Consider the following 16,773-nt stretch of genomic DNA (forward strand, 5'->3'; position numbering starts at 1 on the left):
AACTTGAAATAAGACAAAACTCACTTACAAGGAACTTTTCGCCAAGATAAAGGACCTGGTTCAAAGTAAATAATTATTTTATATTCATGAAAAGGTTGACGTAATCTGCCAGTAGAGCCATGTAACATAAACGGCTATCATGTAGGGTTCTTATTTTAAAAAAGGAAGAAAACAACTCTCTAAAAACTTATATCTCATTTTTCTGGTTTTAAGCAAATACAAACAATTTAGGGATACAGTAAAAGTGAAATCTGATTTATTGTCATTGAGAAAAAAAAAGTCTTTTTATTCAAGATATGTAGATGTCTTGTATGTCTCTACAACGTAATTAAATGTTAACAACCAGCAGCTACTTTAAGCGATTCAGGATAATTTTATTTAACTTTCCCAAACACAATTAAAGCTTAAACACACGTGGAACTGGGCTGGTACGATTAAAAGCATTCAGTAGGTGAAATCTGGTTGCTGTGACAATAATTTGACAAAATGAAAAGGCAGCACAGGGCTGAAGGAGCCAGAGACCAGGAGCCAAGCTGACCTCTTCAGAATCGGTTCCTGCATTATTACCATGATATCACGTAAAATATTATCATTTATCGCAATAAATGATACATTTCTGGGACAGAAACATCTGGAGTTTGCACGTTCTCCCTGCATGCATCGGTTCTCTCTGGGTTTTTACGTATTTAAACCAGGACCGTTAACTGACCGTTTCTTAGCACATAGGACTAAGTGAGTGTGAGTCCGGCTGTTTGGTCTTAGTTGACCCAAACAAACAGCAGGATAAACGGCTGTAGGTAACAGACGTAGGGACGCGGCTCCTCTCCATCATTTTTAAGCCCAGTTGACGCTGCATTACTGTCACATTTTGAAAGACAAAACACCGATTAGAGGAAGTGCTGAACCCCGGTAAAAGTTTCTGACTTCCTCCTTGGAGCAACAATAAAATCGACTGGTTCTGCTTCCAGTCTTGACTCCAGGCGATGCTGGCGAGACGCGCTCACTCCTGACTGCTAAGTGATGCGTTAAAGGTGCATTATGGTAGCTAGATGCTAAAGCAGTTTTACTGCTAATGGCAGAAAAAAAAAATCCTGTGAAGTCAGCCAAAATCGAGACGCATTAGTCTGTTTTAATAGATAATTGAGTTCATTGTCTTCCCATAGTGAATGTTCATCACTGGCAGATGGAAGAGCCTTAAGGCCACTGCGATCCGAAAGCCGATCATAAATTACACAACAGTTCTGATGGGCCAGTGATTTCTCCAGGGTGGTGCGAGAATCAACCACGCATCACCGCTTGATATCACTCCCACTCCGTTCTCTGGAGACTCTGGCACTTTGAAATCAAGAGTACACAAGATCTCTGAAGTCATGCTGCACATCTGAAACAGCAAAGACTGTTTTTGTTTCCAACTGCAGGAAAGATTTATTAACCTCAGAGTTTCAAATCTCCGCCTGGATATTTTTGCTTTTTTTAATTTTACACAGTTCTTTAAATGTCTCGTCACGGTAACAAACTTTGCAGGACGATAAATTGTTCCAGAATTTATTGCGATAAACTATAATGTTGTTGTTTTGAGACCATTTTTGAGTTATAATGGCAGGAACACATTCTCAAAAATCAATAAACTTTAGATTATAATGAACATTTAACACTGAAACTGGAAGACATTTAAAATATCCAAAACAACAGAAACAACAAATAAAATGAATTATGAAGTCTTTGTAAACAAAATTATCTTTCAAAAAAAGGGAAAGTCGGGATCAAAGCACCAGACTGAAGACTTTTATCGTTCAGTTTTTGGTAAAACAATAAATCAAGCAAATGAAAATCTTTGAGTTTCTTTTAATTTATCATGCGATTAATTGATTTATTGTGACAGGTCTACCTGTGAGTAAATATATTTACCCATTTATTCATAAAAACTGGAACTTTCAGTATCTAGCTGTTATTTTCGCCCCTCAGATTAATTTCACTTCCTGGGAGTCAAACTACCATAATAACCCGATATTGGCTGGAAAATGCAACGTCTCCCCTTTCAGAAACCGCTGGAAGTTTTGGCGCGTAGTGTTAGTTACGGTTCTGCACATCGTGATACGTTCGGTCTAGAAGGGTTAATGTGATAAAACAACTGAATCTGTCTGTAAGGGGGAAATTAATATTTTACACAGACTGCATCTGTGATCAAAAATGATGAGAACTTCTTACCTCTGTTGATCTCTATGATTTCCTCCTGAGCAAGAGGACAGTCACCCCCTATTCCTCCAGACCCCATCACTCCACCTAAGACATTTCCCAAGATCCTTTGCGGTGATGCGGTGGCCATTGCCAGGGCGTCTGGCTTGCAGTAGTTGGGTGAGCCCGGCTGAGGCGCTCGAGGGATATGTTTGTTCTTCTTTTTGGGCAGCTTTTGCTTGGCCATAGCCAGAGAGTAGTACATGCCGAAGTTGTTGACAATGACAGGTACAGGCATAGCAATGGTCAGCACACCAGCCAAGGCACAGAGCGCTCCCACCAGCATTCCCGACCACGTCTCCGGGTACATATCACCGTAACCCAGAGTGGTCATCGTCACCACGGCCCACCAAAACCCAATGGGGATGTTCTTGAAGTTGGTGTGGGCGCTGGCGGTCGGGTCGTCGGGGTCTGCCCCAATTCGCTCGGCGTAGTAGATCATGGTGGCGAAGATGAGGACGCCGAGGGCCAGGAAGATGATGAGCAGGAGGAATTCATTGGTGCTGGCGCGAAGGGTGTGGCCGAGGACGCGCAGACCCACAAAGTGGCGAGTGAGCTTGAAGATTCGGAGGATTCGGACGAATCGGACAACACGGAGGAACCCCAGGACATCCTTGGCAGCTTTGGAGGACAGACCGCTCAAGCCCACCTCCAGGTAGAAGGGCAGGATGGCGACAAAGTCGATGATGTTGAGGGCACTTTTGAAGAATTCCAACTTGTCTGGACAGAAGATGACCCGCAGCAAGACCTCAATTGTAAACCAAATGACGCAGACGCCTTCGACGTACGTCAACCAGCTGTCGGTCACCACTTCGTACACTATCTCCTCGTGGGTCGTGTTGCCGTCTGTGACGTTCTCTGTCCTGTTTAGGATGGTGTTGAAGGCCTCGTGCGTCTCCATGCAGAAAGTGGAAATGGAGATGAGGATGAAGAAGAGGGAAATGAATGCCACATACTGGAAGGACGGGAGGTTTTGGGAAACACGGAGGGAAAGACGACAAGGGGAAGAAGGAGAGAGTCGGACAGTTAGACTGAGGAAAACATGAGTAAAAACAGCAATTCAGACACAACATGATTCCAAAAATGTTTTTCCTTACAGAAAATGTTCCTACAAATGTTTTGTCTTATTAAACTTTTTTTTACAACAAAGTATTAAAGTAAAAAAATTACAATGAACTTTAACAGTCATATTATTATGACTTTATTCTCATTATTTTGACTTCATTCTTGTAATTTTATTAATTGTTGTGCGAGTTTATTCATGCATTACTAACTTTATTCACGTAATGTCATAAATTTATTATAATTTTATGTTTTTACTTGAATTTTATTGTACCCAGTCATAATTTTTTGATACGTTTTATAAACAGGTTCGTTTGTAAAGCTCCTGTCACACACTGAGCATCTTTAGTTGCTTTAATTTGTTGTACATATCCGTATTTATTTAGTTTGATACAAAAATAACAAAATGAAGAGCCAGAACTGAAACACAACATTCCAACATTTACAAATGCGACTAAACTGACCTGGAATAATGAAACCTCTGGTTTTAATATTATTGCTTAGATCTTTCATTAAAAATCCAAATAATAAATAAACTTGTGACATTTAGCCGTCTTTTACATTTTTCTTTTATTTTTAAAGAAGTCATTTTATCATGTTTGAATAGTTACTGTGAAGCTGTTTTTATTTTTTTACTCAGTGTCATTAAGAAAGAGAATGTCACACCAGTCCAGGTCTAATCATCATTTTTTGAATCTCATTTTGGAAAATATTACATTCAAGATAAAAAATTAAAAAATAAAATCCCGACTCAAAAAAACGATTGTTCTCCCAACTGTGACCTTCCGATTTTTTTTACGTGTTCAGGCTTTTTCCGGACTGCGGTTGATTCCCTCCAGCCCCGAGTATTTATAGACGCTGTATACTTTGAGCTTTTTCAGATAAATAATAAAATAATACCAGCTTGGCCTGAGGAGCAGAACAGAGAGGTAATTCATACTTGAGTGGAGCCCAGATATATATATGGGAAGCCTAAGTGTGTTTTGCGTGTGTTGCATGTATTTTCAACATTATGCACTTATGTAATATGAAGAGGAAAATACTTACAAGACGAGACCTTATATCGAACAAATGGAGCCACTTTCACTTATTTTTCCCTCAAAGGACTCAGTTTGTTTTCTCGAGTTTCTTTGAATTGGAAATTGGATGAAGGCCTACACATATTTCCCCTTGTGCCTTTATGACACAGACAGACAAAGCAGAAGATTTAAAATACTAAGCCTCAGCTTTTACTGAGGAGATTAGCTGAGAAACACAGTTAAAACCAGATATTTCTATAAACTGGATACAATGGCGCATAACCTTCTGACCTTAAATAAAACTAAACTTTTAAGTTGGTTATGATCCCCAAATATTTAAATTTATATTTAAGTGTAAATATATTTTTTAAAATTATATTTATATGTTTTTGAATGTAAGTATTTTAAAATATTTATATTGTTTAAACATAAATATAAAAAGTATATTCCTTTAAATATAGATATTTTAAAATCTTAATGTTTTTCAATATAAATACTATAAAATAGAAATCTTTTTAAAATAGAGATATTTAGAAATATGCATATTTTTAAAAATAGAAATATTTGTTAAATATATTTAAAAAAATACTTATTTGTTAAATATAAATATTTAAAAATATTTATATTTGTTAAATGCCAGAATAATGAAGAAAACAATTCTTTAGAGACTTTTTATTCGTTTATTCAAATGTCTAAATTAAAAGGCTGGTTGCATTAATGTTACTGTTTTGTATGAATGTGTATCAGCAGCAGAAGTCGCTTGCTGAGGCTGAAGACAGAAAGGCGTCATCTACAGTAAACTAGCATCAGCTAAAACACAAATGAAACTCTGTGTTTCCAAAGCTTTGTTGATTTTCCACAATTATGCAACTGGTTTGTTTCCATGAAACAAGAAATGCAGTTAAATCGTCACTGGAATCACACGACTTGTTGGATGCAAAAAATGTCTTTCCATTGCAGTTCTGTGAAATATTCTAATTTGAATACGACCAAAACATTCATTTCATCCACGCGCCAAACTTTAAAACAAAAAAATTATACTTTTTCAGAATTGGCATGTTTCCATTAAACATGCCAATAATGGAAATGCAGATGTAGAGTAAGAAGTCATTGCTTCAGGTGAAACATGAAAAACCAGACTGCAGTTTGTACATAAACTCATTTTCTGAGGCTCTGATGAAACTGAAACTGGAGTGTTTGGTCACAACAACACAACTCTGACTGCAGGAGTGGCAGCTTCATGTTTGCTGCAGGAGGGACTGGTGCACTTCACAAAGCAAGTGGCGATTCAAAGGTAACACTAACTGTGAGGATCTCCTGGCTTAACGTGTGTCATGAAATAGTGTGTGTGGAAAAAACACACAAACTGACTTAGTTATGCTTGACTAAAGCCATAAAGTTCAAAAGTCATAAAGTTCAAAAGTCGGTTCTACTAAATATTAAGGAAATGTAATTAAATCTCAGAGTTTGAGGGAAGTAATCTTTCATCTCTTGCATTTTGCAGTCAGAAATAAGCAGGAACAGTTTAGTCTGGTTTAATGTCAGTGAGTGTCTAAAACATGTGGCCTTTCTGGAGCATCAGGATAAATGAAATGTTTATTTTCTTATCTGGTTCTGTTAGATTATGCTGTACAAAGTTCCATGAAGTAAAGCCAGGGCGCCAAATCATGCAGCTCCAATGACACATTACATTTGTCCCATAATATTTTGTTTCGACATCCATCCTCGTTCTCCAGCAGTTTTCCGCTTCTCTCCTTCCTTCCTCCCATTTCCACTCCATCTTTCCTCCCTACCTCTCCTCTTCGATCTTTCTCACTAGTCGGTGTCTGACCTACTTTCTCCGATTGCTGCAGTGCTCTTCTCCTCTGTATCGTGAAAACACACACATAGACACGCAGAGGCTCTCAGTCAGCCCCCTACCTGCTCCCACCCTCTCCTCCCCCCACCGGCCCGCTGTCCCAGGGAAGCGGGATAGCACCGGTGGGAGCGGCTCAGCGGGCTCCTCTACCGGCTCAACACAGGAGAGTCTCAGTCGAACAAATCAGGCCAATGAGGAGATCTTTGTCTTAATCCTCCTGCTTCCATTGTTGGTATTTCTTATGGCTGTTGCGAAGGCAGCGGCGCTCAGATGAGCAGAAAATGTTAAACTTTTTTACATCCTTCCACATTACAGCAGTGTTTCTCGAACTCTTTCAGGCCGAGGACCGAGGATCTTAATATACAGGGAGGGCCATAAGTTTCCATACGTAGGAGAATGTAGAAGGTGTATGTCTTTTATATTTCAGATACCCAAGAAGATGCGTTTGACAAAAGAGCAAAGACCTGAAATGATGCCAACGGCTGGATGGGGAAGCAGTTGCACGGTTGCACCAAACTTCAACAGAAAACATGGAGCGAGCATCATACACACGACACTGTGGAAAAACTTATTGGCAAGTTTCAGAAAACTGGAAATGTTGCAGATCAACCAGGAAGTGGTCCAAGACGTGCAGCGATTGCACAGAGTCCCACAAAAATAAAAACAGCTGTCCAATATAAAATGTTTAATTTTCTGTGCATGGAAACTTATGGCCCACTTGTAAACGACCTGAAGTCTCTTAACTCATTGCCTTGTTCCTAATGTGAAAGGTGGCGGGTTATGATAAAACCAGGGGCATTTTGAGTCATTTACAGAGTCTATAAGTATGGAAACATGGAAATCAAACAAGTTCTTTACCACAAGTGTTGTGTGCACTAACATTTTAGAGATATTTATAATTTAGAAGCATGATAAAAAAAAATAGACTTGATTTGCGTTGGCAAAAAGAAACATTTCGTTTCAGGCATGATTTTATTCTAGGTGTTAAGATGCAGTTAGTCAGCGCGGGGCGCAGCTCTGCTCATCACCAGGACGTCACTGGATCTGCTGTCTTAATGTGCCGATTTTTCCAGATGTGTCTCTTCTTTGCCCTGTCTGTCTGTTTAACTTATTACTTTTAGAAATTGTGGAGAACTCATTACTTTAGACCAGTATTTAGAGATGTATCAGTTTAAACTCCTTCTAGTTTATAAATTGTGGAGAACTTATTCGTATCCAGCAACACAGAACATTTAGTTTATAAACTTCACTCAACCCACAGCAGGAATTAGAGCCAACTTAGAAAGAAACTCCTATCAGTTTATCTAGAGAAACTACTCATTACCGTATGAACACTTAAATTAAACTTTTAATATCGGAGCAAAGTACCATCTTTGCATCTACTTTGCTGTTTTTCTTGTATGTTGTTTTTAACTTCTTTGTACTTTAAATTGTCTCTGACTGAAAGGCCCTATATAAATATAGTTGCCTTGACTTGCCTTCTACAAAATATTCACTGAGAATTAAAAATGCTGCATTTTTATCCTGTTTTTAATCGTAGCACTTTTTCAGAGTGTAATCCTCCTCTGGAGATGGACACCGCGTTTACTCTGCAGGTAAAGGCAACAGACAGAGGAAAGTTTAAAATCAGATAGCTTCTGTTTTGTCCCAATAAATCCCAATAAAACACAGAAAAAGTTTGTGGTTACAAAATGGGATGAATCTGAAGTGGAAAGAACATTTTGCAGAAGGAAATGTACTTTTTATTTTGAGACATTTTCTTCTCGCTGTAGAATAAGATCCATTGCAAAAGTATAAATAACACACCCAAGACGACGCAATGAGAAAATAAAACTGCTGTAATGTTGCATCTTCTTTGTAGGTTACACAGGTGGGCCCACAGTGGGGAGTGGACAGGTTGGACAAAAATGTGGATCCATGCATGAAGAACAGAGAGAGCACCAAAAACAACCACATGACTAAGCAGCATAATTCAAAGTACAGAAAGTATCCAGAGCGACTAAAGTTGGCAAAAGGTAGCTCGTCATTCCAGTGATCTCAACAGGAAGTGACAGTGTCTTGAAAAGAGGACAGAAAAGTATGACGGGGCTGATAGTAAGAGGAAGACGGAGAGAGCGAGGAAAAAGAAGCAAACGCATCAGGAGCCTGGAGGTTAATGGTGAATGACAGGCCTTAGCCACAAAAGCAACTTGTGTCAAGCAGAGGGACGGGGAGTCCTGGGAGTCCCGGCTGACATGTTGCTCCACCAAATCTCTTCATCACAAACGCAGAAATTCATGTGAAAGGAAACAGTTGCATAACTTAGAATAAGCTTTTCTCACCATGTATGGCTTTCTGATTATCCCAGAGCCTTTTGTACACTGTAAAACATCTGAGCTGCAGTTAGTTGTGTCTACTGTCCTCTGCACTTTAAGACAAATAAATTCAGTGAGTTTCAGATTTTGAACCTAAATGTGAGTTTGTGAAAGATAAACTTACAGCAGCAAGTTGTGTTAACGTTTTATTAAGAGTTAAATAAACTAGAGTTTTTAGGTTTGCATTTAAAAGACTGAAAGAAGAGAAAGACAGGAGTGGGAACTATTTCCCAGAATGCTTAGCGGCATGTTTTTGTGTCCTGAGATGGAAGTGTGTTACATTGATCTGACGGTGAGAGAGAGCAAGACTTTCAGCAGATAACAGAAAATAAATTAAAATCCTGTTGAGTTATGTAAAGGAATGCTAGCCCTGCTAATCACACCGGTTGTTGATTAGCATACGGCTTAAATTCTAATTATTTTATCTTTAAAATATTACTAAAACATTTGTGATTGTTCCTCTCTGCTTGTCTTAACACCACATCTACTACTACAAATAATTAATATCCACTCAGGGCATGAAAAAGTAGCTCTACTCTCTTCTTGTGTTGTAATTCTTAAAAAGACATCAGTCTGCTAAAATTGGTGTTATCATTTAGTCTGAAATTAGTTTTAAACAGGAAACATCTTTGTTTTAAATCTCACTATCTCAAACTAAAACACAATCAAGTCCTTTCAGAACAAATGAGGAATGAATCTCCACTGTGAAAACTTTTATTTCCACATGTATCAAATATAGTTTTTCTTTGCACCACGATCTTTCAGATCAGACGTATCAAAAACTTGAGTTATTGTCGGAGTGAACAAGTAGTACTGACGTATTATTTCTTCTCTTTTTGAAAAATGTAGGATTTCTGTGTTTCCAATCGACCAATCAGGCTGAAATGCTCAGATTCTGGTCAATAAAACATTTTGGTAAACAGAAATTAGACAAATCTTTGACGTAAGTTCCAGAAAAGTTTCTGCATGTTTTCCTTTTTACATCATGACTGGACTCTTCTTTGCTCCTCTGTCTCACTGCCTTGGAAGATTCCCAGCAGCATAAAATGTTTTTTACAGAAACAACATTTGTTTTTAGTTCATTACTGTCAATCGGAAACTCTGGGAAACGTCTGGACTCCATTCTCCAGTTTTAGAAATCGTAGCTCCGCTTTCCAACCGCAGCCAATTTAATCACAATTGGGTAAAAAGCCACAATCAAATGTTGGCAAAGACAAATATCATTGTTTCTGTAATTAGATCTAATAGCACTTTAGTGCTGGGAGAGTGGATTACAATCCGAACACCAGATCAGTTCATGAATCCATGCAGCAACAAATGAAGTAGAAATCTCCCACGGAATGAACATTGTTATAATGTTCTTAAAGCAATGCATCAAATCTGCATGTTTCACACAAGTGTGGATGTGTGTGTGTGTGGACACACAGCCTATGGGCACATAAGGTGTGTGTGCTGGTCCCAGATAGCGCACTAGCTGCAGGAGCACTGCGCCGAGGTGACGGTGAGGAATGAGAGGATGGAGGAGACGGAGAGAAAGAAGAGAGGTGGAGGAAGACGATAAAAGGAGAAGCAGCAATCTGTCACTTCACACTTATTTATCTCCTCCGGCACTTTGCCTCTGTTCTCTCCCGCCATCCCGCGCCGCGACGTGAAGGTGTGTGTGACAGAACAGCCATGTCGGCGCTTTTGAATATTCAATCGGGGGGACGCTCGCGGTGCCGTCCGCGTGCTCAGTTTTCGACAGCGCTGTTTCTGCCACGCGCGACACCTGCATCCGGGTGACCTTCAAGGTCCAACACCGAACCCCCAAATCCACCGCCGCGCTCTCAGATTAGGTGTGCAAAGATCGGCGACACGGAATTAAAAGAGCAGAAGGGAGAGGATGAAAATGTTTTCTTTTGAGAGAGAGAGAGAGAGAGAGAGAATGATGCATTAATTGTATAGCGAGTCTGAAGGAATGGAGGAAGAGAGATCATTGCAAATCTGCACAAATTAGGGTGGAAGGGAGCAGAGACAGGAGAAAGACAGGAGGAGGATGAATGTAAGTGATATAACCGAGTAGAGATTATCTGAGCTGATATTAGCTCTACAGACGTTTTCTTCTTCTTCTTCTTCCTTTTCTTCTCCTTTTTATTTATTTCTTTACATGCACGCCGATGCGCTGCGCTCTTCTTTAACGGGACCCTAGTGGCGCAGTGTTTACTGCGGCACCATCCAGAAGAGCTTTATCATTACAGTATTACCACAGTCCTGCCTGGCTCTCTGTCACCATGACAACCACTGCGTTAGCCTCTGCTTTCAGGCACCAAGGACAAGACTAAGCCAAACACTGCTACAGCTGGCGAAGAGAGCACAAATGTGATCGCTTGCTGATCCTGATAATTATTATTAATATCATTTTTTTTAAACCAGAAGTGGTCAGGTGACCTTGACAGAGGTGAGGCATATAAAAAAAAGATGCACTAAAGAGGCTTGTTTCTGCTCCACATGCACACGGACTGATGATGGCGATGTTTGATCGGCATTAGTATGACAAGCAGCAACCGGTACGGCGGGCTGTGCAGAGACTCTACTGGAGGGCGAAGCAAATGGGCGACGAGCGCTGCAGAGTCAGCAGTGATAAGCAGACACTGAAGGATGATCTGAAATCATGAAAATGAGGCGTGAAAGATGAACGTTTTAACGATGTGAGGTACAGAACAGAACGGGGCCCTGAAGGGCGAAGGTTCGAGTCCGGACCGGGTCATTCAGGCGTTATTTCTCTGAGTGTGTTGTGTGAATATCAGCTTGAAAAGGTGTAAAACTCATGCAAAATATCAGACTAATAAATATGAACATTACACTTCTTACGGGTGATATTGCAGATCAGCAGGTATGTCGGGTTTAGATCAGCGTTCAGATGGTTTTCATGACAGAAAACATGAATGTTTGACTGAATCGTTTCATTTCAAACATTTCATTTACTTTCGCTGCTGCAGACCCAAAATTCAGCCAAAATATACAATTTAAACGTATTGGAGGCTAACTCAGTGCTTATGTAAGACTCCGTCAACACAACAGGACAACTTGTGAACTACTTTCTAAAATGTCAAATTAAAACTCTCCAACAGAGACACAGCAGGAAGTCACACACCTTTTATAATAAGCAGGTCTGATGCTATCGATCTGAGCATGCTATAGTCTAAACCGTTTGTGTCCAGGATGTGTGCGGTCTGCAGAAATGTTAGCTGCCTGTGCAAGTCCTGGATGGAGAGAATGCCAACCCTAATTCTGATCTGATCTGTTCTGTGGACGAAACAAACCACCCAGGGAGCAAACCAGCACATTTGAACAACTTCTTGATTCAGCGGCATTATGGTGAAAACTTGTTTCTGTTTCAAAGCAGAAACATATGAAGTGAATCTTGCGTCCCACACTGGACTCTGTTTGGACCGTTCCGCTTTCACGTTCTGACATGGTCCTGCCATCTTTGTTTCTGTATCAACTGGCTCCGCTAAGACCAACGGCCCCCTCTGCTGGATGGAGGCCAAACTACAACACTGAAAGAATATCTAAACAGATGCAGAGCGATTGGAGCTCATTATGAGTTAATCAACATTCAGTTGATTAATTACCTCCCTATGTCAGGTTAAGTAGAAAAATAAAAATTCAGCTAATGCATCAGTTTGTGGTTTTGTCGAATGAAGAGGTACTGCAGCAGAAACCTCTCACGGTGTCATGGGATCACATCGGCCCAAACAAAGTGAAGCACCTTGGATCATTTTGAAGGAAGCATCCAGAGCCAAATGGCCAAACACAATATATCGAATCCTAGTGGCCCTTTCCTCCTCTGAAGCATCATCTGTTGCAGATGAAATGCTGCTTTTTCCCAGATAATGCCATCAACACGTGTGGGCGGGATTCTGAGCCAGGACGGCTTTCAGCCTCCATCAGGGGTTACCCAGAATCTGAGCCGCAGGAGAGATGAGCTGGATGAAGGAGATGCAGGTTTGTCAGGCACCTTGGAGATGAATGAGGAATGCTGGGAGCTTAAGTAAGGTTGTGAGATATAATTAGCTCCTGCACTGGGTAATCCTGGCATATATTTTATTTTCAGAGTGCTATACTTACATTCTTGCAACTCTTACTCTCTGAGGTCAGCACTACTGGAAGATATCCTGGTAAAATTTCAATCACTGGAGGAGCTTCTGTTTCAGAGATTCCCCCGAATGAGTCAACACTTTGACATGATACAGCTGAATAAATGCACTTTTAAAACGTGCTCACACACACGCACACACACGTGCACACACACCGACTCAAGTTGACACGTCGCGGTGTGGTATGTGCGCCGCAGCGCTCAGGTCCTTTCTTTTTTACTTCCACTGCAGTCCTGTCAAAACAGCTCTGAAGACAAACAAAGACCGCCTGCAGGTGACTGAACTGTACACATGTCCCTTTCTTCCTGTCAGAACATTGCTCCGTCCCGATCGCTGCAGCTTATATGTGCAAGTCCCTTGTTTTCTTTTCTCTGCAGTCATCATCCCTTTCTCCATCTGTCCTCTCTTGTCCTGCTTGTTCCGTCCGAGACGGTTGCTTCTACTCCATTAGCTGTGATGACCGATTGCTTTCTGCGCCTCCTCCCTTTGCAAACCCCTTTTGTCTTTGTCCCTGTGTGCTTAAGTGACTGACCACAATTTATTCTGAAAAGTCATACGACGTGTAAAATTTGAATGAAGCCGTCAGATATTCATCTAAATCAGCGTTTTGTATGAAACCGTGGTGTTTGCACACCTCCACTTGGACGGGGACAGGAGGGACGATCAGGAAGCAGATGGTCACACAGGACTCATCGCTGCAGCAACACCATCCAATGTCATTTGCCAAGAGAATGAGCAAGCACCGAGTCTGACTGTTTAAGTGCTACATCATGACGCGAGGCCTGCCAGGCATGTCCAGGCAGTAGAAACAGGCAGGTGGACACAAGGCCTCACATGCATGATCCGTCCCGCTGCTGCTTCAGACCCGAGCTCTGCCATCTTCTACGCTGGAAGTTAAATAAAATTTAGATTTTAACCTAAATGTGTGAGTTTCTGAAAGATAGTAAGTTGTGTTAAATTTTTATTAAGAGTTGAATAAACACAGTTTTTAGGTTAGCACTTAAAAAACTGAAAGAAGAAAAAGACAGGAGCGGGAACTATTTCCCAGAATGCTTAGCGGCGTGTTTCTGTCTCCTGAGATGGAAGTGTGTTACGTTGATCTGTTCACACTAAATGTTTCTGAACTGAATTCATTCAGATGTTTCATAAAATTCATCATCAGATCAGAAATTTGGTTCATGTGATTTGAAACAAGAAGTTAAATTATTCTACAGCAAAATAAGTTGTTATTTTAACTTCATATTGTGAGTAAAATAACAGAGAAATGTGGCTTTTTAACTTGGTGAGGACAGTTTTTTTTTTCTTGCATTTTGTGAAATAATTATTTGGTTTAAATTGCAGCATTAAGTTAAAACTCACAATTCAAGATTAATGAACTTAAAAAAATAATATTTAGACAACTTGTGTCTTGTTGTTAAATCAACTTCATGAACTTTAATTTATGTTTAATACCAAAATAATATTTTTGTTTACTTAAATTGCATTTTCCAGGCAGCAGGTGGGCTTTCATTTTCACGTTAAACCACCTTCTAATGTTTTACAGTGTAAAAAATAGCATAAATATTTGAATAATTCAGATTTTCCTCCTCTGGTTATGTGATGACATTTTAAGTCTGTTTCATCAAACCCAAAACAATCTAAAGTAGAAATCAGCCCTTTGGACGAACCGTTGATTGTGTTGGTTGGTGGCCCAGTTAGCGGCTCGTCGCTGACGTCCGTCTGTACGGAGACATGAGGAGGAATGTCAGAAGAAGTGATTTATCGGCGTCGTGTAGGTGTCAAAGCTCAGCCAAATGCTTTATGGGCAGATAACTTAGCTGTGTTTGGGCCGGTGAGGGAGGCTAAGCTAATGGGGAACGAGTTACGCTTCAAAGGGTCAGAGAGAAGAGGACATTTAGAAATAAAAGAGGATGAAAGTCTATTCAGAAATCCTTATCAGACTGCAGCAGCCGCTTGGTAAGAGGTAACTTTCTAACTTGACTTTGTGATAAGAATTAAAACTAAATGTTTCAATCATCAAACGCTGATTATAGATACATGTGCCAGTTTTTCTGATTATAGCTCACAAACCCCTGCTCCCTGGCGTCATTCGACAAGACTTGCCCCATTTAGGAAATTCAGGCTCCCACCGCCGTAATCGGTTCTGGCACGCTGTGGGCTCTGTCTCTGCTACGCCCCGCGCTCTGGATCGGTTTTAATTCCAGAGCATAAGAGCAAAATGTCCAGGGTTTATCACAAGGTCCAACTAATTGACCGTCTGTACGGAGCTGCGGAGCGCTGACTCAGCACTTAACCGGTAGCCGCTAAATGGGCTGAAGTGAAAGAGGAACATGGCTGGACGTGAAGAGCAGAGCAGCAACGTCCGCACTGCTTTTCCAAAGCCTCTACCTGAAATGGAGACACAAGCAGCGTTCATCGGATGCCTGCGAGACAAATGTCCAGCAGGATTACTTATTTAGATAACCTGAAACCCAGTTTAGGTATTATTCATTTACATTTCTGTAAAACCAACAGATTGTTTAGTGTCTGGCTTCAGTTCATGCCCTCAAGTAAAAACCAACAAATGGAGAGACTTTAAACTACAATAAATTAGTAGAATCAAACCAGGATGTCAAGAGGCATAAAGACTGCTCCGTTATATTCATGAGACACGGAACAAAGAGAACAGAGCTGTGTTCAGGTTGTGAACTGATTCACCACTACAAGTCAAAGAGTCGGCCATTTTGTTGAGGTGCTTGAAAACGCTCACTAAGTTTGCCGTAAATAAAGTAAAATAAAGTAAAGAAACGTGCAAAGCATTGGTTAAAACAAAATATAATGCGCTGCAGCCTCCGAGTTAACCAAGTGTGCTAATGCTAGCGCTAACATCTGTGGCTAATTACTTTAATTTTCACTCAAATTGAAAACTCAAATTTATTCAGTGTGTGAGGTTTTCTCTGGTGTACAGCGACTCTCTTTATGTGCAATGAGAGTTTAATAACCCTTTGCGCGTGACGTCACTCCATCCAGAACTCCGCCCACTACGCCATGACGGACCAAGACAACCAATGGACCTTACCAAGCTCCGCCCAGAAACGCCCCCTAAAATGCCACGTGGCTGCATGGCTCACAAACAAAGCCTCGCGGAGCTTAGTTTCTATGTGTAAACATGGCGTCTTTCATTTCGACCGACTCTCTGCAGAGTATTTCTGAGTCGATTAGTGTAGCATTTATGCCAGATTTTCAAAAAATATCAGCCACGACAATGGACAGGGGAACCAACAAGTTCATGTCATATTTTTTGGACAACATCAAGGTGTTTGAGCCACGCGATGCCTCCAACATTGTGCGCGTCGCAGCTAAATGCTACCGGTCGATGAGGAAAACAGCAGATCCTCACACCGTCAGCATAAATATAGCTGTAGACAAGATCACTGATGCCTGTTGTTCTTGCAAGGCTGGGTAAGTCGGGCATTCATGGTTTTGAGGGTTACTTTTGAAATCAGTGATTTCTGTTGGTGGCAAATGTTTGAGTGTGCCTAGGCCTGATACTCTGTGCTAGCGTGGCTAACACGATTACAGTTTAGTAAAAAGCCTTTTCAGGTAAAATAAAATTTTAATGTGTGTCAGATTCGGGACACATTGCATATTGATCTGTTCAGCTAACGTAAGACTGTATAACAGACAGGCTTCAGGGTGTAGAAGTTGTATCGGTACTGCCATTATGCTGTACTTAGCTAAAAGGTTTTCATAATGAATGTTTTTATTACTGAAGCTGTAAAGCAGAATCTCAAATGGATAAGCAATCACTCAAAATATCCCCATTCACTAAACACAAAGAAAGCAAAGCAATAATACTTACACCAGCACACACTCCTTTGTTCTTATTGATCCTACGACGGTTGAGCTGCAAATGCGGTCGTGCACAAGCTTTGATCCAAGCAAGGCTTTCCGTTTCAGATTTTGGAAATCTGTGAATTTTAGATCCACAAATACGATCAGGATACCTGACATCGCCTGTACAGATTCCCCACTGACAGTGGAGAACCATTCTTATTTGAGTTCTGTCGCGAAAACTTTGATTGTGTAGATTGTGGCCTGCTAGTCCACAATCTACATTAGCATGT

At 40.6% G+C, this 16,773-nt stretch overlaps 1 protein-coding gene across 7 annotated transcripts in view; it reads right to left on the bottom strand.

Annotated features, from left to right (window-relative positions):
- LOC106954964 (potassium voltage-gated channel subfamily C member 1-like) overlaps positions 1 to 16,773 on the bottom strand; it is a 78,362-nt gene that overhangs the window by 24,202 nt on the left and 37,387 nt on the right. For all 7 annotated transcript variants that reach the window (XM_015044842.1, XM_015044841.1, XM_015044838.1 and 4 more), the window contains exon 3: positions 2,209 to 3,190. In XM_015044842.1, coding sequence (XP_014900328.1) covers positions 2,209 to 3,190 — 982 coding nt within the window. The remainder of the gene's footprint in view (positions 1 to 2,208; positions 3,191 to 16,773) is intronic.

The sequence above is a fragment of the Poecilia latipinna genome, unplaced genomic scaffold (genome assembly GCF_001443285.1).
Source record: "Poecilia latipinna isolate Pla-1442-1.1 unplaced genomic scaffold, P_latipinna-1.0 Scaffold693, whole genome shotgun sequence".
Classification (NCBI taxonomy): domain Eukaryota; kingdom Metazoa; phylum Chordata; class Actinopteri; order Cyprinodontiformes; family Poeciliidae; genus Poecilia; species Poecilia latipinna.